This window comes from Phalaenopsis equestris, unplaced genomic scaffold (assembly GCF_001263595.1).
Source record: "Phalaenopsis equestris unplaced genomic scaffold, ASM126359v1 Scaffold000146, whole genome shotgun sequence".
Taxonomy (NCBI): domain Eukaryota; kingdom Viridiplantae; phylum Streptophyta; class Magnoliopsida; order Asparagales; family Orchidaceae; genus Phalaenopsis; species Phalaenopsis equestris.
Window position 1 is genome coordinate 286,278 of NW_018164588.1, and position 27,316 is coordinate 313,593.

General features: G+C 37.1%; 1 protein-coding gene across 1 annotated transcript; it reads right to left on the reverse strand.

Annotated features, from left to right (window-relative positions):
* LOC110021786 (tankyrase-2) lies at positions 1-27,316 on the reverse strand. Its single transcript, XM_020720427.1, has 2 exons — positions 27,086-27,316; positions 1-830 (listed from the first exon to the last, which is right to left on the reverse strand). The coding sequence occupies exons 1-2, from the start codon at positions 27,313-27,315 to the stop codon at positions 212-214; spliced, it is 849 nt and encodes a 282-aa protein (XP_020576086.1). The 5' UTR covers position 27,316; the 3' UTR covers positions 1-211.

Consider the following 27,316-nt stretch of genomic DNA (forward strand, 5'->3'; position numbering starts at 1 on the left):
TGCGACGAAGTATCTTACACTATTGAATTGTATGATAAAGCAGCTCGATTACTTCATGCAAGTAAAGGGTACAATAAAAAAAAATGCACAACAATCAGTAAAGCAGTTGAAGGCAATGAACCTTCTGAAAAGAAAACTAATTCAAGGTCTCTGATAGTCTGTTGAAAACTCACGAAAGTTCTTTTTTGTTACAAAGTTTATAAACCATTACTCAAAGCTCTTCCGCCATGTCATCTTCAGCTAAAAGGTGAGCGAGAGGAACCTTGAGCCTCTTCACTTCTGGAAGGCTATCCTCACTCATATTCTCTTCACCTCTCCTCTTCTCCCTTCTCCCATCTGCATCCACAGCAGCAGCATCAACCTCATCACATGAATCATCAGTATGATCATTGAAGCCATCTTCTGCATCAGATGGTTTTTTCGGTGGAAGCTCATCGACAGCCTCGCTTCTTTCTGATTCACCTCTGTTCTTCAAAGACTGCTCATATTCGATGACTAATGACCGTATTTCATCGGATTTAATAAGATCAAGAGGAGTCTCACCAGTTCTGTTTTTTGAGTTGAGATTTGCACCTTTCCTGATCAGATATTTGGCCAATTCGAGATGTGAAGCTTGGGCTGCAAAATGAAGAGGAGTCATGCCTTTTCTATTGGTAGATTTCACAGACGATCCCGAAGATAGCAGGATTCGGATTACTTCAATATGACCCTTCTGAGAAGCAAAATGGATGGCAGCTGTATCATCCATGGCAGAGGCTCCTACATCGGCCTTATTCTTGCACAGATAACTTACTACCGCCGCATGCCCGGACCAAGCAGCAAGATGAAGTCTCCAGTTTCATTCACAATCTTCAAATCAAGGAAACAATTATAACTTTCTTTTCAAATTGAGATCACTTTTTCATAATAGAAAAGAGACTCACTCTTGAAATCCACATTCCAAATTCATTTCACCATATTAACTAAACTATAAAACATAAATATCGCGTGTTAAATTAATATCGAGCTTTATATTGCATCAACATGCCACTTAGTAGGAGAGCTAATTTGCAATAGCACTACTTTACAAAATCAATCGATCGAGGGTTGTTTGCTCTGAAGTATTACGTTGCAAAAGCATTGATTTTTTTGGTTGTTTAGGGTAAAATAACAATGAAGCAAAATTTTGAAATCGAAATCCCCATTGTCCATTCATAACCTCTTGCTCCTATTTCCGATTCCACCTCCACCTCCCACTCTAACTCTAACTCTTCCTCGTCAAGTTCGTTCTCTAACAATCCCATCCGCACATAATTTCATCTTGAGGTTTATTCCAACGAGATGCTATTAGAAGAACAAAAGGAGATGGAGTTGGTGAATATAGCATAGACTGGAATTGAAATGGGAGCTTTCTCGACATAAGAGCTGGTCAAAAATATTGTGGGTGAAAAAGAAAATGACATTCTATTTCTTTTCTAATGCAATCAATTTAAGCCGCCCAAAGACGAAAAAAAAAGGATTTCTAGTGAATTACATTCTAAAATGTATGTATTTTGAATACAATCAGCCAAACTACCTTTAATCTATTAAATAACAAAATCATATGTGAGATGACATTAGTTTGATAATATATGAATTGATAATCGGGAAACTGAACGAGTTTGAAAAAGCAAAAATAAAAGAATTTTGAATGTTTGCCATGAGGCTTACAAATATCACAACCCTTAAAACTTTAAGGGAGGTTATGCTTAAAAAAAATGGTAATTATTCAAATGTCTTATTACCATGGAGAAGATTGATCCTAAAGTTTTATTAACTGGCTACTAAATTTGGATAACTGTTATAAATAACAAACTATGTTGAATGAACAATAAGTGAGACCGACAAAAAATGAAGTCAAATGGGCAAATAAAAATGTGAAATTCGTTCCATTGATGAAGGCGAATGGTTATCAAGCACAGATAGTCAGGGTAGCACGGCCGTCAAGCCTCAATACATCAATTTGAAATCCATGACACGAACAAAAACCTAGTAACTAGTTTAGGAATAGTAAATCAAGGAGATAATAATCAAAATCAAGTGATGTGGGGCTCGGAAGAGGACCGGCCAATCCTCAAGGAAGGGGGGCTGTCACCTCCTCCTTCCTCTCCCCTCCTCCCACTTCCGCCCCTAACTGTTTTCTTTCTTACACTCACCTCCTCCTTCCTCTCCCCTCCTCCCACTTCCGTCCCTAACTGTTTTCCTTCTTACACTTCTTTCCTTTCCTTCTTTTCTTACTTTCCTTCCTTGCCCCTTTCTAATTTTAATCCTTTCCTAAATTCTGATATCTGATTTTATTCTCCCTTCTTATTTTAAAAGTCTTTCCTAAAATTTAAAATATGATTTTATTTTCCTTTCTTATTTTAAAAAGACTTTCCAAATATCTGAAATTTGATTTTATTACTTTATTATTTTAAGTGTTTCCTAAAATATGCCATCTCTTTATAAACAGGAAATGATGCACTTGAAGTTAGGGGTCTTGTCTTTTATATTTGAATTCAGGTTTTACCCAATTGTTTTCTCTTGATGGTTGTATCAAACGTCGAGGAAGTGCTCCGGCTGTCTCTAATCAGAGGTGGCAATCATCTCCACTGGTCCGGGTGGTGCTCCGGCTATAGCTCGACCCGCCAAAATATTTATTTATCCTTTCACGCTTCTCATTGCTGTCCACCAGCTCCCAAGCCCTACAACAAGTCACAGCTGCCCTCTACTCTTCCTACAGGCTGCCACAACCCGTCAACCACGAGCAAGCCACCGCCCCTCCTCTTCCATTAGGCTACCTCAACCCTTCGGCCACCTGCAGCTCCCTTGCAGTCAGCACCTACAACTGCTCCTTCCAGCTCTTCCCTGCAACTCCCCTGCAGGCCACACCTACAACCGCTCCTTCCTGCTCTTCCTTGTAGCTCCTCTGCAGGCTGTAGCCACGTCGCCTTCTTGCAGCTTCTCTGTAAGTTGCACTATATGCTGCCCCTTCCAGGTCCTCCCTACCGCATTCCCAACTTCTCCTTCCAGTTGTAGTTCGACGCCTTGACGATCATTGACTTATTGTCCTACTGTTCCACGACCGTCCAACATCTCTCCGGCCTACACTGCAACCACCGATCTAGCACCACCTCTCTTCCTCCTCGTCAGCTTGTTGTCTCTCTTTTTGTCTAGTCTTTATTTAAAATTCTTTATTTTACGCTTTTTATTTGTGTTGTCTTTCCTTCTTTTAAATTTTCATCGTAACCGTGTTTAAGTCGGTAGTAAAATTATGTTGTGTGTCGTGGTTTGGGTTAACTCCGGTATCATTTGATATCAGAACTAGCCTAATCATAGTCTCATCCTAGGGTTTCAAACATCCACCCCTACCCAATCCACCACACCATTTTTTTTTTTAATTTCTTTCATTTGTTTTTTTCTCTTCTTTTTTTGTTCCTTTTTTTCTTTCCTTCCACAGATCCCAAATCGTCAAACATGTCGCCAAAGAGAAATATGCCCTAGCCTACCCAGGAAGAGATACTGCGAGAACTTCATCACCTCTAACAAAGAATTGCAGAGATTGAAAAAATGACACAGGAATAAGTATCTTCGACTGAGACCTAGAGAGAAGAGGATCTGAATCCCTTTCATAGGGATAATTTCAGTGATGATGAAGCTAGGTCATGGCGTTTCAGAATCTAATATCAGAGGAGGCCTAAAGAGGATACTTGCATCCCTCCCACAGGGAAACTTTCCGAAAAGAGATGTCATTCTTGAGGGCATCAAAACCACGAGATCAAGATAGATCTACCAGAGTTTGAAGAAGACATTGATCCAGATGAATTCAATGAATAACTATAGACTGTTAAGCGAATCTTCAAATACAAAGAGGTGTCTGAAGAGAGACGGGTCAAATTAGCTGCTATCAAATTGAAAAAAAGTATATCCCTATGGTGGGAGAACGTACAACAATAGAGGTGGAGAGAAGGCAACGAAAATATTACCAAGTGGGAGAAGATGAAGAAAATCATGCAAATTAGCTACTATCAAATTGAAGAAAAGTATTTCCCTCTGGTGGGAGAATGCACAACGGTAGAGGATGAGAGAAGACAACAAAAAGATTACCAAGTGAGAAAAGATGAAGAAAACCATGCAAAAGAAATTTCTCCCTCATTACTGCCAAGACATATTTTTGAAACTTCACTATCTGCAGCAGAGAGACCTTTCAGTGGAGGAATTCACAGCTCAGTTTGACCACTTACAGTTGAAGTGCAACCTGACGAAGCTAAAGGAGAATACAGTTGTCAGATACCTTGGGGGCTTGAAGCTTAGTATTAGCAATGTGGTGCAACTACAATAGTACGGACGCTGAGGGATATTTAGACGCCGACATTGAAAATGGAAATAGGGAGAAAGCCACCCCCGATAGTTGGAGGCACCGGCAAGAGCACGACGTAGAGAGTTGAGAAAATTTGTTCGAACAGGGAGAAAGCCACCCCCGGTGAGAAGAAGCCGACTACTGTGCCCGCCAAAATATGTTTCAGATGTCATGGATTTGAGCACATAGCCTCCAACTGCCCGACAAGCAGAATTACAACTTTTACCGAGCAGGGCGTCGTAGAGAATGTTAGTGAGAAGCAGGAAGCTGAGAAATAGGGAGAGGAGCATCAGCTTCTACCAGATGAAGGAGAAACATTTGTGATTTAACGGATTCTACAGGCAGAGGACACGAGGGATCTATGTTGGCTTCATCACAATATTTTCCGCACATAGGGTTGCCAAAAAAGCTCGTAGTTCGCAAACAACTCGTGTTCGGCTCGTTAAGTAGTTCGTATTCGGATCGTTCGTTAAGAAAACGAGTCGAACACGAACAAATTTTTTAAGCTTAAATTATAAACGAGCCGAACACGAACAACTCTTTGCTCGCTCGTGTTAAGCTCGTTTTAGCTCGAAAAAAAAAAATCATATAATTATTTTTATAATAATATATTATATATATTTACATCTTTAAATCATAACAACTCATGTGGCAACGTGGTTCTGCATCTTCTTTTGTATAGATTTGATTCATGTTCGAATCTATCACTCTACATCTATTTTTCCCAATTAATTTTAACAAGTCAATTTCGAGCTGAACACAAATAAGAATATTTAAATCAAGCCAAACACACTATTCACGAGCCAATTTCGAACACAACCCAAGCCTGAGCTTGCTCAATCTCGACTCGTTTACAACCCTATCTGCACCCACTTCACAGCGTACAAAAAGATATGCAGTCTTATCATCAACCGGGGAAGCAACAAGAAAGTGACATCGAGTCAAAAGGTAGAAAAACTAAGACTCACAACTCAGAGACATTCTCAATTGTATTCACTGATGCGGCTGAAGAAGAAAAATAGAGTCAACATTAACTAAAAATGCCTAGTAGAGTTTTCAATAAGGAGCCAGCTGCAGGACTAGGTATGATGTGATGTGGTCCCTATGGATGTCTGTCACCTTCTGTTAGAAAGACCGTTGCAATTTGACCAAAAGACTCGACACGAAGGATTCATAAAGACATATTCCTTCACCAAGGGCGACAAACACCTCATTGTACTTCCTTAAGTAGAGCCTGAGGAAACAGAAGCCCTTACCGACAGAGTAGTCAGACCGATTTTAGTGACAATCGGTTCTCTACCACCATGGCCACCACCATGCAAGAGATTTCAGTCCCAGCAGATTAGACCGAGAGGTACCCTCGCAAGTGTGTTGAGAGACAATACATTCGACAGTGGGATCCAATTGTTGTCATGATTAAAGATAAGGGACTAGAAGTTTCGACAGGTGAGGTCGAAGCTCTCTCAACACCAGGAGACTGACGTGAGGCTCGAGAAAGGACAGGTCAGTCCTTAAGGAAAGGGGGTTGCCGCCCTCTCCTTCCTCTCCCCTCCTTCCCTCCCTTCTTTTTTTTCCCTTCTTTTCTTTTTTTTCTTTCCTTCCTAGGCCTTTTCTAATTTAAATCATTTCCTAATTTATTTTAATCTTCCTTATTTTAAAAACTATTTCTTAAAATCTGATTTTATTCTCCTTCTTATTTTAAATTTTTCCTTAAAATAGGTCCAAGTCTTTTTTATATAAGAGATGATATGTTTGGAGTTAGGGGCCTTGTATTTGATATCTAAATTCAAGTTTTATTTAAAAGTTTTTCCTTTGATGAGCTATATCCGACGTTGAGGAAGTGCTCTGACTGTCCCTCATCCGAGGTAGTAACCGTCTTCACAGGTCTGGGTGGTGCTCCGACTGTACCTCAACCCCTGCTGAGATATTCTTCTATCCTTCCACCCTCCTCTTTGTTGTCCACCCGCTCCCCAGCCTTACGGCAGGCCACCGCTACCCTCTACTCTTCCTGAAGGCCACCGTCTCTCCTCTTTCTGCAAGCTACCACAATCCTTCAACCACCTGAAACCTCCTTTACTGCAGCTGCCCTGAAAACCGCACCTACAACTGTTTCTTCCAACTCTTCCTTGCAGCTCCCCTACAGGCCGCAACCATCATGTCGTCTTCTTGCAGCTTCTCTGCAGGTTGTACTGTATGCTACCCCTTCCAAATCCTCCTTACCGCAGTCTCAGTTGCGGTTCGTTGCCTTAACAATCGCCGACTTGTTGTCCTACTCTTCCACAGCCGTTCGACATCTCTCCGGTCTTCACTGCAACCACCAATCTAGCACCACCTTGTTGGGTGATGTGGAACCCGGTCCACTTCATCCTAATTTGGCAGTCTCAGCATCTATGAAAATCATTTAATTGCTTTTAATTAAATGTCTTATTGGCCTCTTCTTCCTCTGGAAATTATTTGAACTTTATTTTAAATAATTATGCTTGCCTTGAATTAATCCAGCTTGTTCTTGTCTCCCCCTTCGCGAAATAAAAACAAAAGTTACAAAGGAAGATGCATCGCAAGGGTTTTCGAAGCCATCCCTCTGTTTGTTCGGCGTTGGCTTATGGGCTGAAAGAAAGGATCGAGCGAAGGCCAGGGCTCTGAATAGCAAAGGAAGAAGCTCTCGCGAAGGGATCTATTCGCGAAGCAGGAAGTCACGGAAGGAGCAATTCTCTCGAGAAAAATCCTTCGAAAGGAGCAGCTTGTGAAGGAGCATGTCGCCGAAGGAGCGGGTAGCGAGAAGAACCAGTTCGCGAAGGCTCTGATTATTCTTTTTGTAATTCTGGTGTAATTCCTCAAAGAAATAAAATCCTGTGCAACACGTGGACGTATTCAATTTGCCGAACCACGTAAATCTGTGTTTTCTTTGTTACTTCCTCGTTTCAATCTTTCGTTTTATTGTCATCATTTTCTCACAACAATTGGTATCAAAGACAAGGTTCAGGGGAAAACAATGACTGGAGATGATGTAATGGCATCAGAGATCGAGAAATTTGATGACAGATTTTGGTTACTGGAGGATGCAGATAAATGACTGCCTCTATGGAAAGAAACTTTATCTTCCGTTACTGGGAAAACGACCAGAGAAGATGGATGAAACTGATTGGAATCTGTTGGATTAACAGGTTCTGAGGGTTTTTTTATTAACCCTGTCAAGATCCGTTGCACATAATGACATCAATGAAATGACTACTACAAATTTCATTACAGTTTTATCATGTATGTATGAAATGTCATCGGCGAATAACAATATGCGTTTGATGAAAAGTTATTCAACTTAAAGATGACAGGTGTGTCTGTTGCTCAACATCTGAATGATTTCAATATTATCACAAATCAATTGTCAGTTGAAATTAATTTTGACGATGAGATATGCATTATGATATTGTTGGTTTCATTGTCATATAGCTGAGAAATCATGGAATGATTGCTAGCAATTCTGCAGATAAATTTAAAATTAAAATATGATGATATTTGACACGTCTAAAAAATGACTACTTTTTCATATATATTTTATACTAATTTTTAATGATATTATACTTTAAAATAAGGTATTTTGCATATTTTTTTGTTTCAGAAATAAGAAATGGACTTATGGAGAAGATAAAACGAAAAACGGTGCAATTTATAGTTAAAACGAGCAAAAAAGAAAATTCTGACCTGACACATTTCAATATGTTTTTCTATGTTTAATCTCTTTTACATTTATTACATATTTTTGAATGAAATTACACTTTAAAGAAATGTTATTTTCATGTTTATTTTGTAGGTATAACAATTTAGAGTGAAACAGAAATGAAACGGGGCAAAACGGAGCTGAGACGGAGCGAAACAGGGCAAAACAGTGGAGTTGCCTGCAAGGTGGCACCTAGGCGCCAGAAACGGTTAAGGAGCAGTTTTTGGGCAATTTTGGGCTATTTTGGAAGATTTCAAACAATTTACATGTCCCATTGAGTGGTTCAATGAATTTAGACACTTGGAAAGGCTAGAGTTGTCTCTTTGAGTAAAATGGTGTCTCTTCTAGTGGAGAGGTATATCTCTTGAAAAAAGGAGATGTTTGGTGTCTCTTTAAAAAGAGGGGCTTGACGCCTCTCATGAGGAGTTTAAAGAGAGATCTTGGAGAGAATTTAGTGTTAGTTTAGAGAGGAGATGAAGATGTAGACTTCCACCATGTCTGGAGAGATTAGTGAGGGATTTTTAGAAATATATGTAAGAGAATTGTATGAGCATTGCACGAATCAACGAGAAACTTTGTCGGAGGGATTTTTTTCTTTTTTTCAGAGGAAAAAAATTAAGTATTGTGTTTTTCATTATCTTCTAATTGTTGTAAACACTTTCTAGTTGATTTGTTTTGATTTAATGATGTTTTTTATTGTGTTTAATCCATGTTTTGTGAGTAGTTTTCTTTGATATTTTATTTTGATATGAAGTAGAGACATGAGTAGAAAAATTTATTTTTTGATATAATTGTTTTCAATTTAATGTGATGAGTAATATCGCATTCGCTTCATTGACAGAACTTAAATAACATATGTTATGTTAAAATCTGTTGTAAGTGAAATAAAAATTCGGGAGAGTAGTGATCTCACAAGATGAGTGTACTCACATTAACCGGTGACTATGACAATGTAGTTTAAGCAACAATGTAACTTTTACGGAAATAAAATTTAATGATATGTTTTTATTAGGAGTTTCTAGGTGACAGATAGTTGCATAAAACTAATAAAATACTAAGCGTATCTATATACTCGAAAGAGAGTAGGTAGACATATGTTCCTTGTTGACACAATTTATAATTCTATCAATTTTTTTTCTGCTTATGTCATTATCTTCATTTTACTTTTCTTTTATAATGGAATGGAAACATGTTTAGGAATTTAGATTTGCTTAAGATATTCTCTTATTTCATTAATATGATGGTATTTTGACAGACTCTTAATTTGCTTTACAAACTGATCATTTTTATTGTTAAAATTTGTTGCTAAACACAGTGACCCGGAAGGGCTGTGATTTCACCAACTAGTGAGTGTCACACTCAACTTTGAAAAGAGTCATGGTGATCGTCCAAGGTGGAGTGCAAATAGATAGCGAGAAATTTTAATGGACAAGAAATTGGAGATTTTATAGTGATAGACTAAAATCTCCAATTTGGTCCAGATGTTTGAAAACTAAAGCGAGATGTTAACCCTCAGGTGAGGGGAAGTGATAACTCTACAGTTAGAGCTAATATGCTCTCAGCCTAACCACGAGTTTAGGAATTAAACTCTGAAATAATCAACATTCTTTATGCACTCGAGAGGGTAAAGAATATGTATGTTACTATTTCACTGACAACATTATATTTTAAATATTTCATTCCTACAAATTATCTAGGTCATTTCACGAGAAAGGTAATCTTTATCATCTCAAAATTCTCCAAACTAATTCATCTAGATATGTTATCTTTAGATTTAAGATTTTAATTTAGAAATAGTTATTAAAAAACCACTTTAATCAACATTCCAAACTAAAATCTGATAGTAGTACACTAGAATTAGCCTAAGGTATTTCTTTCCTCGCTTCTTTGTGGGATCGATACTAGAGTTTTTAAAAAAAGCCTTATATTACTTGAACCGATACGTATATTTATGTAGTACCTCTAGTGTGTCGATTGTTTTCTAAATTTTATAACATTTCGATTTTGCACACTAGCTGTTAAATATAAATTGGATCAAGATTTTTGTCATCTTTTGGAAGCTAATATATTGTGTAATTGCAGTCGGGTCAATATTCATGATTTGATTCGACTGAAGAAGTGCGCAAGAAAGATGCTGGCGAGATTTCAAGTTCGAGTTTAGAATAAAATGTTGATTCAAGAGAGAGATCACAAGACAAAAATTCAAATAGAGGAAGATCAAAGTCAAAGTCTGACCAGCAGATGATCTGCTGGAATTGTGGTAAAGCTGACCACATAAAAAAGAACTGCAAAAATTTGAAGAAGACGAGGAATGATAACGTTAATGTTGTAACTAAAGAAGTGCATTATGCACTATTATTGACAGTTCACAGTTCTGTTGATAACTGAATACTAGATTCAAAGACTTCTTTCTATACATCTTCCCATGAAGAGTTAATACAAAACAGCATTGCAGGTGACTTTAGAAAGATATATCAGGCTGATGAAGAAACTCTGGACATGGTGGGGATGAGAGCGTTGATATTGCACTCCCTAACAAAAACAAATAGATTTTGCAAAAAGTCAGACACATTATTGTGTTGAAGAAAAATCTCATTTCTATTGAGCAGCACGATGAGGGTTGTCATTCAGTAGTGTCCTTAGATAACACATAAAATGTTACTAAGAAAACTGATACACTATATATGAGTGCTGGTTTGCTCAACACTGTTGCTACTACAATTGCAGAGGTGCAGAGAGCACGACAGATTTGTAACCTTGCAGGCTTAGTCACATGAGTCAGAGGAGCATGAAAGAACTTCAGTCCAGAGGCAAACTACTAGAGCTGAAGTCAGTTGATTTCAGCATGTGTGAAAGTTGTATTATGAGAACACAGAAGAATGTCAGTTTCTTGAAAAGTGACAGAACGTCAAAGACAGGAAAATTGAATCTTGTAAACACAGATGTGTGGAGACCTTCTTCAGTGACATCTCTTGGAGATTCTCGTTACTATATCAAATTCATTGTCGACCACAGCAGGGAGGTATGCATTTATTTCTTGAAGCTTAAATCTGATGTGTTTAAGTTTTGGAAGACCATGATTGAGACAGAGCCAGACTTAAAACTGAAATGTTTGAGGTCTGATAATGGTGATGAGTGCATTGATGGTGGATTCAAGGAGTACTGTGCAACTCAGATAATCAAAATGGAGAAAACCATTCTTGGGACACCACAACAAAATGGTATTGCAAAGCGCATGAACAATACTATTAATGAGCGGGCAAGAAACATGAGATTACATATCAGACTACCACCTATTTTCAGGACAAAAGCAGTCAGCATTGCAGTTTACTAGATCAACAGAGGGTTATTTGTTCCATTAGACTATAGATTGTCTGAGGAGGTATGGAGTGTGAAATATGTCAAATTTTATCACCTTAAGACATTTGACTCTTTCTTAAGTTCTTTTTAGTCCTGAGACTTGTAACAAGCTCGAGGCTAAGTAAAAAAAAATGTTATTTCAATGATAATGGAGACGAGACATTTGGTTATCGTTTCTGAGATGATCAGGATCGAAAGTTCATAAGAAACAGGAATTTGATTTTCAATAAGAAGATCATGTACAAGGACAAGTCCAGTACAATTTTTGAAGTGGCTCTTCATAAATCCAAGATAGTGAGGTTTGATGATCTACCAGAAGTCACAATACAGAGCAATGATGAAAGTGATGAGAAGAGTGGGTCCATAGCACTCATCCCTATTATTTCGTAGTCAGTTTCAGAATAGTCTACCCCTGTAACTACAGTTAGCATGTCAATTAGGAATAGACGTTCTCTACAGCATTACTCATCGACCCTAAACTACATTCTTTTGATAGATGGTGGAGAACCACAAAGCTATGAAGAAATATTGCAAGATGAAAATTCGAGCAAATGGGAGTTGACCATGAAATAGAAGATGACTTCCCTGCTATGGAATCAGACTTGGGAGTTGAATAAACTTCCACCAGGAAAAAAAATATTGCACAACAAGTGGGTGGTGAGAAATGAACATGATGTCAGTATTGTAAAAGGTTTCCGCAAAGGCAGGACATTCCCCATGAAGTGGGAGTTGTGAGCAGATACATGAGTAACCTAGAAAGGAGTCTGGAGGTACAATGTTATGTTGGCACTGATATATTGACTGAGGGTGTGGAGAACCACAAAGCTATGAAGAAATATTGCAAGATGAAAATTCGAGCAAAGTCTTCTAGCTTAAAGACAAGGGCTTTGAGTTGCAGAGGTGAAGGATGTCACGTTTGAGAAAAAAGACGGTGCAGTCAGTGGATGATGCAGTCAGTGTACATGTCTCCAAGTGGAAGAATTATTGGGTGATGTGGAGCCTGGTCCACTTCATCCTAATTTGGCAACCTCAGCATCTATGTAAATCATTTAATTGCTTTTAATTGAATGTCTTATTGGTCTCTTCTTCCTCTGAAAATTATTTAAACTTTATTTCAAATAATTATTCTTGCATTGTATTAATCCCGCCTATTCCCGCCTCCCACTTCGCGAATTAAAAGTAGAAGAGTAACAAAGGAAGATACATCGTAAGGGTTTTCGAAGCCATCCCTCTGTTTGTTCGGCGTTGGCTTATGGGCTGAAAGAAAGGATCGAGCGAAGGCCAGGGCTCTGAATAGCGAAGGAAGAAGCTCTCACAAAGGGGTCTATTCATGAAGCAGGATATCGCGAAAGGAGCAGTTCTCTCGAAAAGAATCCTTTGAAAGGAGCAGCTCGCGAAGGAGCAGGTCAACGAAGAAGCGAGTAGTGGGAAGAACCAGTTTGCAAAGGCTCTGATTCGCGAAAGGAAGATCGTCTCTGATTATTCTTCTTGTAATTCTGTGCAATTCCTCAAAGTAATAAAATCTTCTGCAACTCCATGGACGTGGTCAATTTGCCAAACCATGTAAGTCTTTGTGTTTTTCTTTGCAAATTTCTCGTCCAAATTTTTCAATTTACTGGCGTCATTTTCTCACACACCTCTCTGAACTTCCTCCACGTCAGCTTATTGTATCTATTTTTGTCGAGACTTTATTTAAAATTCTTTAATTTACATTTTTGCTTTGTGTGTTGTCTTTCTTTCTTTCAGGTCTTCATCGTAATCTTGTTTAAGTCGTTAATAAAATTGTGTCGTGGGTCTTAATTTGGGTTAATTCTGGTATCATTTGGTATTGGAGCTAGCCAACCCTAGTCCCATCCTAGGGTTTCTAGGATCTGCCCATACCAAATCCACCACACCAATTTTTTTTTTGTTTCTTTAATTTATTTTTTCTCTTCTTTATTTGTTTCGTCTTTTCTTTCCTTGCACAGATCCCAAATCATCAAACATGTCGTCAAGAAGAAATATGTCTGAGCCTACCCAGAAAGAGATTGGGCGAGAACTCCACCCCCAACAAAGAATTTAAGAGATTGAAGAGATGACGCAGGAATAAGTTACCTTTGACAGACCCCTGGAGAGTCGAAGGGGAGAGAAAAGAGGATATGAATCCTTTTCATAGGGATAATTTCAGTGATGAATAAGATAGGTCACGACGTTTCAGAATCCAATATGAGAGGCATAAAGAGGGATAGAGGGATACTTGCGTCCCTCCCGCAAGAAAACTTTCCGATAAGAGATGTCATTTGGAGGGCACCAAAACAACGGGATCAAGGTAGATCTACCAGAGTTTGAAGAAGGCATGGATCCGAATGAATTTATTGAATGCCTACAGACAGTTGATTGGATCTTCCAATACAAAGAGGCACTCGAAGAGAGACGGGTCAAATTAGCTGCTATCAATTTGAAGAAAAGTGTCTCCCTATGGTGGGAGAATGTAGAACGACATGGGAGGCAAGAAGGCAGCGAAAAGATTACCAGTGGGAGAAGATGAAGAAAATCATGCAAAAGAAATATCTTCCCCCTCATTACTGTCAGGATATGTTTTTGAAACTCTGCAATCTGCCGTAGAGAGACCTTTCAGTGGAGGAGTTCACAGCTCAGTTCAACCACTTATAACTGAAGTGCAAACTGACAGAGCCAAAGAAGAATACAATAGTAAGATATCTTGAGGGCTTGAAACCTAGTATTAGCAATGTGGTGCAGCTACAACCGTACTGGACGTTGGGGGACGTTCAGATACTAGCATTGAAAGTGGAAGGGCAGCAGAAGCAGAGCGAACAACCACCACCAGCCGAGCAGCGACCCACAATTGGAGACACCAGCAAGAGCACGACGCGGAGAGTTGAGAAAATTGGTTCGGATAGGGAGAAAGCCAAGCCCAACGCTGTGCCCGCCAGAAAATGCTTCACATGTCATGGATTTAAGCATATAGCCTGTAGCTGCCCAACGAGCAGAGTTGTAACTTTTACCTAGCAGAGCATCGTGGAAGAGGTTAGCAAGAAGCTGAGGAACATGGTGAAGAGCATCAGCTTCCACCAGATGAGGGAGAAGCACTTTGATTTGACGGATTCTGCAGGCCAAGAACAAGGGATCCGCAGTGGCTTTGCCACAATTTTCCACACCCGTTGCACAGTGAACGGGTGAAGAGCATCAGCTTCCACCAGATGAGGGAGAAACACTTTGATTTGACGAATTCTGCAGGCCAAGAACAAGGGATCCGCAGTAGCTTTGCCACAAAATTTTCCACACTCGTTGCACAGTGAACGAGTTGCACAGTGAACGAAAATGTATGCAGTCTTATCATCGATGGGGGCAACAACAAGAAAGTGAAATCAAGTCAGATGGTAGAAAAACTGAGACTCGTGACTCAGAGACATTTCCAGTTTTATTCACTGACGTGGCTAAAAAAGGAAAACATGGTCAACATCAACTGGCAATGCCTAGTAGAGTTTTCAATAAGGAGCCAGCTGCAGGACCAGTTATGGTGTGATGTTGTCCCCATGGATGCCCGCCACCTTCTGCTAGGAAGACCATGGCAATTTGACCAAAAAACTCAACACAATGGATTCAAAAACACATATTTCTTCACCTAAGACGACAAACACCTCATTCTAATTCCATCGGTAGAGCCCGAGGAAATAGGAGCCCTTAACAGTAGAGTAGATCAATTATCTACCACCATGCAAGAGATTTCAATCTCAGAAGATTGGATCGAGATGGAGGTACCCTCGCAAGTGCGTTGGGAAGCAGTACATTTGACAGTGGGATCCAAGTGCTGCTATGATTAAAGACAAAGGACTAGAAACTTCGACGGGTGAGGTTGAAGCTATTCTAACCCCAGGAAACTGATGTGAGGCTTGAGAGAGGACCAACCGGTCCTCAAGGAAGGGGGGTTGTCGCCCCCTCCTTCCTCTCCCCTCCTTCCCTCTCTTCCTTTTTCCTTTCTTTTCTTTTTCTTTCCTTTCATTTCCTTACTTTCCTTCTTAGGCCTTTTTTTTAATTTAAATTCTTTCCTAAATTCTGAAATCTGATTTCATTCTCCCTTCTTATTTTAAAAAGCATTTCCTAAAATCTGAAATTTTAACTGTTTCATAAAATAGGTCGACTCTTTTTATAAATAAGAATGATATGCTTGGTGTTAGGAGTTTTGTTTTTTATATTTGAATTCAGAGGGTTATATCCACAACTCTTCCTGCAGGCTGCCACAACCCTCCATCCACCAGCAGGCCACCGCTCCTCCTCTTCCAGCAGGCCACCGCAACCCTTTAACCACCTGCATCACCAAACTTTAAGAAAAGTGTTTTCCTCAACCAAACTACCCAAAGAAATATAATTGGATCAGACAATACTTTCCAATAATTTAGGTATCCAACCAAGTAAATATAATATTTAAATAGAGATGCCTGATATTAATCAATAGGAAACTATGAACTAAAATTAGCAAAGCATAAGGAATAATATTAAATTTACCAAGCAATCTGATATATTACCAAAAGAAAGTGAGAAAGCTACTCACTACCTTAAAGACCACATTCATATGCCTTTTCCTCCATTGACCGAGAGCCTTTGAACTCCCAAGCCTTTTCCGTGCGATTCCTTGCTTCTCTAACTCTGCATTCCTGATTCTAGACTATTAAAAAAAGAAATATGCTGTTTTGATAAGGAGAGCAGGCTTGGTTCTTCTTATAAGCCATCAACTTAAAGTGGCATGAAGCAGATTGCTTCAAACTTTTGGATCTAGTAAAAATGGTGACTGATACAAGAAGGTGAGTCTCAAATTCTAAACTTAGAAGAAATGAATATTGAGCAAAGAGAGAGAGAGCATGAATCGGATCATAGTATAAACTTTATTCCATATAAGAAAATAAGGCTAAATCCCAAAATTATCCAACTACTTATATTTGGCCAATTTAGTTGCAAAGCATTACAATTCTCCAATTTAATCCCTTGACTATGCAAAATTGATCCAGAGTGGTTAATCATGTAGAAAATTTGATACAAAATTGATTCCAATTTAGTCATTCAACTATATAAAATAAATCCCAATTTAATTCCTTAGGTATTATTTTGAACCAAATTTTTTTAGTCGAGGAGAACTTAAATTGATCACATTCAAATAGTTGGGAAACTATTTTGGATATTAATACTATCTAAATACATCCCAAGTTACAACACTTGATCTGCATATAAAGAAATCAAAACAAAATCTAAAAAAATAATTAAAATTCCAAAGTAGCTTAAGAATGTGAAGTGTCCCATCAAAATTGCTAAATAATCATTAAAAAAACATTAACTAAATAAGAAAATATGAACCCAAAAGGAATTCCTTAAGTTTCTACTCCATGCGGTGAATCCATATAGTGTGGATAAGATTAGTTGCTATTTTGAAGCAAGACTCCAAAATTTAAGCTTCCTTTTTGGGAAATCATAATTTGAACTCACTTGTATGGTGGTCAGCCCTCCTTGACTAGTTTTGGAATTATGACTAGATTAACTCCATCGACAAGATTCACTTAAGCATTTGATACTCTTGGAAATGTTTTGGAGGTTTTTAGAATCTTTTGAAAGTTATAAAATTACCTTGAAACACTCAGAAAAAAATCTTAAATTTTCCAAGATCAGCCTCCGATCTTTATGATCCTTAGCGCCTATAAAAGAATGATGTTGGGCTCTGTTCCTACAATTTTTGGAATATATGGCTTATTTGATTTGGAGTGGGCTCTGATGGGTGCCAAGGGTGACAAGGCTTAGTACATGAAACAGGTTGAATTTTTGTAATCATAGTGTAGAATGGGACGTACTTTCTGCCCACTTGAAGAACTTGCAGTCATTTGATTTATGTGCCCACCGCGGGCACCTGTAGAACTACTGCACGTAGCTATGTTACTGACGTGATGTGAGTAATAAGGACGACAGTCCACAATAGCATATTACTCGCTCGAACTTTCATGAAAACCTGTAGCTCATCTTACTACAACTATTTAAAGGAGAACAAACCAATTAGAAAATTACTAATAAAAAAAACATACATTAAACTAAGATCTTATAATCTTGCAATTATAATCAATTTGCTCTTCCAAAGCAATTTCTTACTCATAAAGGCCATCTAAAACTTTCTCAAAAAAACATTTCTATCTTCTCTTAACAATTCACCTTTAACTTGTAAATGTGGGTCTATATTACTACAACTATTTTTTTTATCTTTCTTTGTATTTAACTTAGTATCAAGATCTATAACATTAGTTTTACTCACTACCATCTCTGCAAACAATCAATCAATGATAATGACTTAGAATATAATTACATAATAAATAAAAGCTAAAAACATGAAACATATAAATGTGGGTCTTTTGGAGGAGAAATCGATTGTGAACCCTACCATCACATCAAATTAAAGACATCATATAAGAAAAGGGTAGTAATGCCAAGCACTAGTTTAAATTACAAAACAAAATGCATCAGCAGAAATTAATTGAAAAAAAAAAATAGAAAGAAGCTATTGTCCCTCCCCCACGCCCACCCATCACCCCTTCTTTATACATGTATATGTGTGTAATTGTGCATAATAATTAACTTTACATATGATTGTGTGTTGCACGGGTGTTTCATGCACGTATTATGCTTGTATACTAATCCATTTTAGAGAAACAACCATAATCTTAGATAAAAAAGTAAAATGTTGAGGAATTGTTTACATACCAACCAAAGAGCATCCTGCACTTCTTAAAAGTTGCATATACTAAGATTGTAATCCTATACGGAGATCTATTTCCATTTTAAAATTTCTAAAACCTTTTGAAGCTGAAGGAGACCTTTTAGTTTATATAATCCTACTTTTCTAAAGGCCACTTATCGCAGGTGCAGAATCACAAACCTCGCCAAAGAAAATTAATCAAAGAAATACCTGCTTGGTTAAAGTTTACACTAATTATTGAATCTTTGCAGCAAATTAAAATTTATACCGCAAAATTTTATAATGAACTTGACCAAATCTATTAGCACTTGCAGACCAATCCCAAAAGTTTTAGATGAAAAGAACAAAGATATAAATCACGAACTTAAAAATCCAATTTCATGCCAATACGAGGGGAACATTACCTAAAAGTTTTCATTAAACACTTGTTGGTACTAAAAAATTTTACATCCAACACATATACAGAAGTTTAAAAGGAAAGCAAAAAGCTTCAATCAATAATGCATGTCTCAATAATTCCATTTACAACTCAAGAAACCCAAATTTGGTAATTTCTTGAAATTATGAAAAAAAAATAGTAGTTTCAGCTTCAAAAATAAAGGATAACAACAATTTCCAAATTCAACCAAGGCAAAAATAGAAGCAAATTTTCTCTGCTTTTTGAGAACTTGCATAGAAAGCGGCTTACAATAACCGCAAGCACATGGAATGGACAATCCCAAATCAGCAATAATTATCGAATAAAAACAGAGAAATAATTAAAAAAATGGAGGAAACCAACATTTTGGATTCATATTTTCTTCAGATTCACATTCAGGCTCATATTCAAGACCAAATCGAATTTCTACTGGAAATATAAATTCATCATTAGGAGAATATTCATATTCTTATCAAACTCCAATTTCATGATCAAGACTTAATTCAAATTCAAATTACAACTTAGATGAGAATATGATTGCAGGTCAATTTCAAAACAAATTTGAATCGAGCTTAATGAACTCAAATTACAACTTAGATGAGAATATGATTGCAGGTTCAATTTCAAAACAAATTTGAATCGAGCTTTGATTCAAAATTGATCCCATAATGAATCAAATTTGAATCGAGCTTAATGAACGCCATTTCAAACAAAGATTTCACTCTTGCTCAATTTTGTATTAAATTTTTGTTCATTTTCAATACAAAATTCAACTTCTCTAAAGATTTCTGGATGAACCTAAGAGGCATGAAATTCTACAGAGCATCATGGAAGAACAATTAGCCAAGTACCTAATAAAAATTTAGGTGTTATATATGAAAATATATATAAACTGTGCTGCATGTATGCAAATCCCCAAAATTTAAATTTACATTTTAGCACACAAGGCTTAAGAAAAGTGATAGGTATAGAATACTATATCCAATTGATTTCAGATTCTTTACTAACAAACCTTCTATTGTATTGGAATTCAATCATTGTGAATGAGGAGCTCAAAGGGTAGGTTGTAGGGATGCTGGAGAATGAAGTCATGCAACCAAGCAGATCCGTGTGTTATCTTTATTGCAGAATCAGAACAGAATAAAAACCAAAATAAAAAAGTAAAGTGATTGATACGGACAAGGTATACTAGTGAGTTTTATTTGGAGGGTTGAGCATTACTCTAAACTGAACATAAACCAAGATAAAATCAACCTTGTCCAAATTACAAGAAGCTAGTCATTTTAAGAGCTCACTGTGGAGAAAAAAAAAAGGAGAATTAAAAGCTCAGATTCATATTTCTTCCATAAAAAAAGAGTGTCTTAGATATGGATGCATCATATTTCTAAATTTTAAGAATAACAACAGATGAGCAATCATGATCGAACAATATTCGTCTACTAGCTGGTCTCACAATGCAGCCCTCTCCATTGCACCTTCACCTTCGCGACTGTGAGCATTTTTTGATTCTTCCTATGGTACGAGATGTCCCACATGAAATTCATATGCTTATGGTGGATTTTGATATAGGTCTTATTCCATAGAAGCAAAGTCCACATCATAACTAGAGTGGTGGCGGCGAATGTAGTTGTGCAATGTCATGGTTGACACAACTATATGCACTTGCTTAGGAAATGGGTAGGTTGGCATGTCGCGTAATATCACTCACTTCTTCTTTCATACCCCAAATGATCTTTCAATCACGCCGCGTAAGGAGTGTCGTTTGTTGAACATTTTCATTCTACCACGCGCAATCTCTCTTGACCTCTCAAAGTCGAGAATGTGGTACTTTGTGTCAGCATAAGAGTTTAGATAACCCCTCTGTAAGGGATATGCGGCATCAGTCAGGTAATATTTACCTGCACGAATTCATAATTTAGAAATGATTCAAAAAATCAAACATATTTACTATAAATATGTACTATGAGGGGGGTACGGGAAGCAATGTCTTCGGTGTCTGGTGACAAACTTAAAAACACGACTATCGTGTGCGCTGCCCTCTCATCACAACGTCCAATGTAAGCGACTTTGTCAGTGGCAGATACACGTTCATCGACGTGAGTTCCATCAATAGCTCTTATACAGTCTTAAATTTTATAGTGTTTACATTATTAATAATTTGAGAGAGAACTAATTTTAATATAATAATGGCATCTTTAATAGATACCTTGAAGAACGACATTTAACGAGGATCATTCGCAATATGAGTAAGAATGGACTGGAATGTGAGATCCTATTCGCAATATGAGTAAGAATGGACTGGAATGTGAGCGGTGGACTGGAATGTGAGCGGGTTGAATTATCTTGGAGGCTAAACTTATTATAGCCTTCAGACCAATCGAGAAATATCTGCTAATAGTCTCTAATGAATTTTGGAATCGCTTCATGACTCCTCTAATGGATGAGATAATATATAGAGTGTTATTGCTAACACCTCTCTAGATGTTACTATGGTCGAGTCATTCAAATCATGTTGGTGTTGTAGTTAGTAGAACAAGTCGATGAAAATCTCTTTCGTCATACAAAACATGTTTGCGAAGCGTGTTGAATGGCCCTGTAGTAACTCACCGACCCATTTATCGCCAACATAACTCGATGTCATATATGGAGTTCAGTCGATGTATGTAAGGTAGTAGTCGTATAATAAAGTAAGAATAAAAACAATCTTTCTAACGTAGTTCATTTGTTCTGGATCCATCCCACGAAAGTTAGTTAAAAGAGAATAGTTAAAACCTTTAGCCACTTGAACACATCCTTACAACATATAACCAAAAAAGATATGAGGACAATAATGTAAATTATAAGGAGTGCTAGAAAAAAAATAGTGATCCACGATACAACAGTACAAACAGTTCTAGAAAATATAACGACAAGATTTCAAAACATTCAATTTTCCAAGAAGGAGCATAAGAAATCAACTTGATATTCTGCATCCAACTTCACAAAAAATTCTCTACGAATTGGATCTTGTAGTAACTTAACACAATTGATATATAGTTTCCTGTCCGCCTTAACCTTAGCATGTGTATTTAGAATTCGAAGGCACCCCTCAACGGATATATCCTGTGAGGCAGCAAGCTTAACTGTGCAGGATTTAGCCGGTTTTTCAATTGTGCTTTTGACGACTGCGACTCCTTTCTTCCTTTTCTCAACCCTGGGTCGCTTTGAAACGGATGTGGATTCCACATTCCTTTGGATTTCGCAGGGCACTTCTCCTGAGTCACTTACATTATCGGTTCCCAGGACATCTGTTGTGCCAATGAAGTCAGGTTCAGATGGGGTAAAAGCATATGCTCCCGTTGCAATAACCCCTCTGAACATGCCATCCAGCTTCTCTTCCATTACTGGATCACTGGATCAATGCCATTGAATGCCATTGAATTTGAATTTCTTAGCTGCTGGCATGACCTGCACGACATAACAAATTGAATTATTTAAAATAATTTAATATAACTAAAAATGAATTAAGAAAATAGTGAAAGATATGACATTACCTCTAGTTTTTCAGTCCACCAATCTTCATGAGCATCTATTGTTCGCTTCACTGGATTCCATCCCAAACTTGTAGTTCCCATCTTTAGTTTTTTCCATATTTTCCAGTCTTTTTTTAATTGATCCCACTTGTTCTTAAATTTCATTCTGTCATAGTCCCTTCCTGTCAATTCCTTAAATTTGATCATAACATTTTGCCAACCTTCTTTGTTAAAATATGTCTTCGGCCTATTTCCCAGCTCGACCTCCCTAAGACAAAGATCACAGAAAATATTTGTTGCATCCTTGTCCCACATAGCCGATGATGCAACCTCTTTGCTCTTATTCATTGCACTACTTACTAGTAAAGGGTGAAATAAGAAAATAATGCATTCAATAACATGAGCATCAAAAATTTAATAATGTTGCAATATTTCCTAGCTTTGAACCTTGAGGAAGACATTAATATTAGAATCGCATTTGGGAAAAAAATTGTGATATGAACTATTTCACATTGAACTTCTGATAGCAAATCCCAAAACTTTACATGCATACCACGCAACTGATACTAAAACATGATTGCTGAAAAATTTAAAGTTAAAAATGTGTCTAACGGAAAAGTTATTAGATGCTCAAATGCAAGAGCTCATTCAACAATGACAAGCCATAATAACCTTTGAAAATTGTGTCAACAAATGTATTCATGTCAAGGTTTGAGATTCAATTTGTGCGGTCAAGAAAGGTGGTATACAAGAAGTCCTGAATTGAAATAAAACTTCAAGTATACAAAAAATCTACATACGAAGTGTACGGTCAAGAAAGGCGGGGGACTTTTTGCTCATAGAAATAATTTTCTTATACATACATAAATATGCATATGGAAATAGAACGAGAGAACTAATTTAATAGAAATGTGAACATTCGTGCATCATAAAAAAAGGATGCGAACGCGTTCAAAAGCAATTCGATCAAGATGAAAAATAAAAAGAAAATTTCAGGTCTATAATTTCAGGTCTATAACAGAAAAAACCATTGAAGTGAAAGAATTTCAGGTCTATAACAGAAAAAGAAAACACAATGAGCCAAGTGGTCAAGGGCCATGAAAGCACATCACTATAGTGATATCTTAGCAAAAAATTCTTATTAAATGAATACAAGTTAAAATTTTTGGAAAATAAAAAAACGGTGGTATCTGCATGTTGGTATGGAACAAAAAAAATAAAAACATAAACTATGTTTTTTCTTTTTTTGAATGAATGTTCGGACAGAACTTGATAATTTTGAATTAGCATATAATAAATTTTACTCAAAAGAGGTTCTTTTTTAAGACACACCAGTTATTAACTAGCCACTGTGAAATTAATCATGAACTTCTCGATCACACATTGCTAAGCTTTGTGGTCTTTGAATTCATTCATCAGAGAACACATGATCATACTCTTTTAGATACGACAACGGAAATGAAATGGTAATAATAGTTCCAAAAATATGACATTGTAAAAATTAAAAAACAAAAATTACATGTACAAAATGTGCAGATTTTAAATATCCAGGGTAATCTTCAACAGAAGCAAATAGATAATGCAGACCTAAAAGCTATTGTATTCAACAAGTAGAGCACTTGATACATCAAAGAAGATCTCATAGCATCATCTCAAAACTCGGGGGAGGAGAATTGATGGGTAAAAGCATAAATACATCAAAGAATGATTAGGGATTTGGAACAACAAAAGAACCTCAAAAAAGAATAAAGAGGGAAGAAGAGATGAATGAGCGGAGGGAGGAGAGGGATTTTTTACCAAGGGTAAGCAGGCTCTCGGCCGAATGGGGAGTGCGGAGGTAAGAGCAGCTTCCTTCGGCGGCGGAGGAACAGGCGGGTAAAAAGGATCGCGGGGTTATACCCGCGATCGCATTTCATGGAAATAAAAAACGTTGTTTTCCTATAAGCAGATAAAACGGGTAAAAAGGATCGCGGGGTTATACCCGCGATCGCGTTTCATGGAAATAAAAAATGTTGTTTTCCTATAAGCAGATAAAACTTTCAAAAATGCCGCCGCACTTATAAGCTGCCCCAAACGAATCCTAAAAGAAAATGCCGCCGCACTTATAAGCTGCCCCAAACAAATCCTAACATGAAAGTATAGGAGCTCATTTCGTGTACATTCTGCCTTGCAAGGAATATGGTGGAATGTAAGGAGGAGTTATTGGGCGACTAAGAATGTAATTGATGGGTTTGGTGGATTGTGGAGGTTAGCTTTGTGTAGAGATAGGCAAGACATCCCATCTGCATAGTGAGGGAGGGAGGCGTTTGTAACTTTAGTTCTTGGACTACGTATGGTCGGTTTAAGTTTTAAATTAGTGGACGAGGAGGCTAAATGTGATATGGAGCTCATGTTGGTAAAGTGATAAAATTTGAGGGTGAAGAGGTCAGTTTGGTGGAGACTATGTGAAGAGGAGCCGTGGCTGTCAACTGTGGAAAGCTTTCTAAGCTATTTACATGAAAGGAAAGGGCTTGGACGAAAGATGTGAGGGCTATTGGAGATGTGTAACTACAAAACAATGTTCCCTCATAAATGAATGAAGAGATCATTAAGAGGAGCGTATGAAAACTGAACTTCACCAAGAGGCTCCAAGAGAGAGGGGTAGCCACCGAGCACAAAGAGTTCTCAAACTCCATATTTTTACAAGCATATTTTCTATTCATTAATACTCCTATTTATAGTCTACGATGCAACCCATTCAAAATTCAAAATAATTTTGGAGGGAGAAACTTGTGAGGAGAAAGTGGCAATTGAGGTGGGGAGATATCATTTATGACAGAATTCACGCCAATCAGTGAGAATAGAAATTTAAATTTTGTGCCAAATAATCATCATAAGGTTTTCAAAATTATGACATAAACTTACATCACGATCAAACATGATGGTGCAAGAAATAAATGCCTTTAAAGAATAGCCTTATAATATAAGATGCATCATTCATTTTGCTGCAATGAATAAATGGGTAATTTTTAAAAATATGTCAAACATGGCCATTGTGCTACAAAAGCCTCTAGGTGCACTAAGCAATCCTGGCTAAAAATCTGTAGATAAATCCTGCTAAAATTTATAAGGGATTGGAAGGGTTATGTATCTAATTGACTTCTATTTAATGACTTTTGATATTTTAACATGTCAGGTAACAGTCTACTAACCTCTAGACATCTCACTTTAGGAAGGGACAATAGAACCTACTCATACCAAGCTTATGGTCATGTCCATGCCCGAGTGACCTGCTAAAACCAAACATATAGCTCTCCTGCCAAAACATGATTTGAGAAAACCTAAATAGATAAGACTTCACAATAAATAGGAGCACCCTACCAAGTGGATTTAATATTTGAATAAAGAGGGCCAATATGAGTGTACAAAATTGTGCATTAAATATTAGTAAAGTATGTAGAACAATATTAGATTTACGAAGTACTGTGAATATATATTATAAGAAGAAAATGAAGTTACTTATCACCTTAAAAATACATCTAAATGACCTTTTTTGATTTACTGACAGATAGCCCCGTATATGTTATATGCCTATAGAAATGTATAACTGACAGATTCACTGAAACCTAGAACAAAACATGAAACTAGGAACTTGTCCTTAAACTAAGGGTTAAAATAACTAGAATCCCTTGAATTTCTCCTCCACATGTCCATCACATGCAAAATGAATAAGATTGTTTGTTATTTTACTGCAAGACTGTGATTTAAGCCCCCATTTAGAAAATCAAAATTTGGACTACCTTGTATATGGGCTTACCTATCCTTGACTGGTTTTGGAGTTTTAACTTGTTTAACTCCATCAAGAATATTATCTTCAACTTCCAAATACTCTTGGAAACCTTTTGAAGATCCTAAGAATCTTCTTAAAGCTTCTAATTTTTTTCAAATTCTGAAAAATTTTAAACATTTTATGATTTTGAAATTTTCCAAGATCACCTAGAGACAAGAAAGAGAACAAGAACAAACCAAAAAGGAGAGAGGCCCATGGAGAGGGAGAGTAAGGAAAAAATAACGGATAGAGAGAGAGAGAGAGAGAAGACAAGAAGGGGGGAGGGACCGATCAATCCTTGGAGATAAAAAGATAGGATGCATTTTTATTTTAAATATTTTGCTTTCACATTATTGTAATTCTCTTACAATCATATCCATATAAGTATAATTCTGTTGCGAGTATTCTCCATTTATAAAGAAAATTTTTTATTTATGAAAGTGATAAAAATAACTACAATCTAATTGCAATCATGAACATTTCGTCAAAAAGGAGAAATTTTTTACAAAAAAATCCTCTAAATTTAACATCAATTTTATCCTACACCAATACAGCCTAATAGCATCACATGAACTCAATAACATTGGCAGTGGTTCATCTATTTCATATCATGCATTCCTCATTGAGTGTACTATCAGATTCTTAATAGAATTATCCTTGAAGAACAAAAATTTCCCATTTTTCCATGATACAATTAAATAACTGCAGTTGCAGAATCATTCCTAATTTTATATGAAATCAATCATAGGATTTCTAAACTTATAAAAAAAAATAATTATGTTCATTGATCCTTATGAAGGCACTCAAGCAATCCATAATTGCACACAATATAAGTCAAATTAAAAGTAGACGCGGAAAGCAGTGATTGAATCTTCGTTCATCTTGTATACGAAATTTCAATCATAAGTGGCATTTTGAAGGCGCTTAAAGAGTTGCAAAAACAGTATTTGTTTCTAGCTACATCCAACCAAACGAAAAAAAAGAGTAAATAAATCCTTAGTCAAAGCGTGATTTGTAATTTCAATCAACCGAACGGCATCCCATAAAACCCTAGAAAAAAAAAGAAAGGAGAAGAAATAAAAAACATAGAACAAAACCGCAAACTAAAGGCATGTAGATTATGCCTGTTTCTACAAAGTATTCATTAGAAGCTAGAAAAAATAAACGGAGGATTGAGAAGGATACGGAGTTCGAGAATGCTTGTCCCTGAAATTGACTGCGATGGGATCAGAACTGCAAATCGATTCAACTGCGCGGAGATTGCCGGCTCTTGCGGCAGCGTGTAGCTCTGACTCCGCTCCATCGTTCTTCTTCTTCGAGCCAGTTCGAGGGTTTCCCATCTCCAGGGCACGCGAAAACCTTCTACTGACTCCCCGCACCCTGTTGACTGCTGGTTGACATCCATGTAGTTTCATC

Excerpts from the sequence above, each read along its gene's own strand:
- LOC110021786 (XM_020720427.1), bottom strand. The coding sequence starts at position 27,315 with ATGAAACTACATGGATGTCAACCAGCAGTCAACAGGGTGCGGGGAGTC. Across the intron at positions 831-27,085 it reads GACAAGCATTCTCGAACTCC|ACTTCATCTTGCTGCTTGGT; the intron begins GTATCCTTCTCA and ends ATGAAACTGGAG.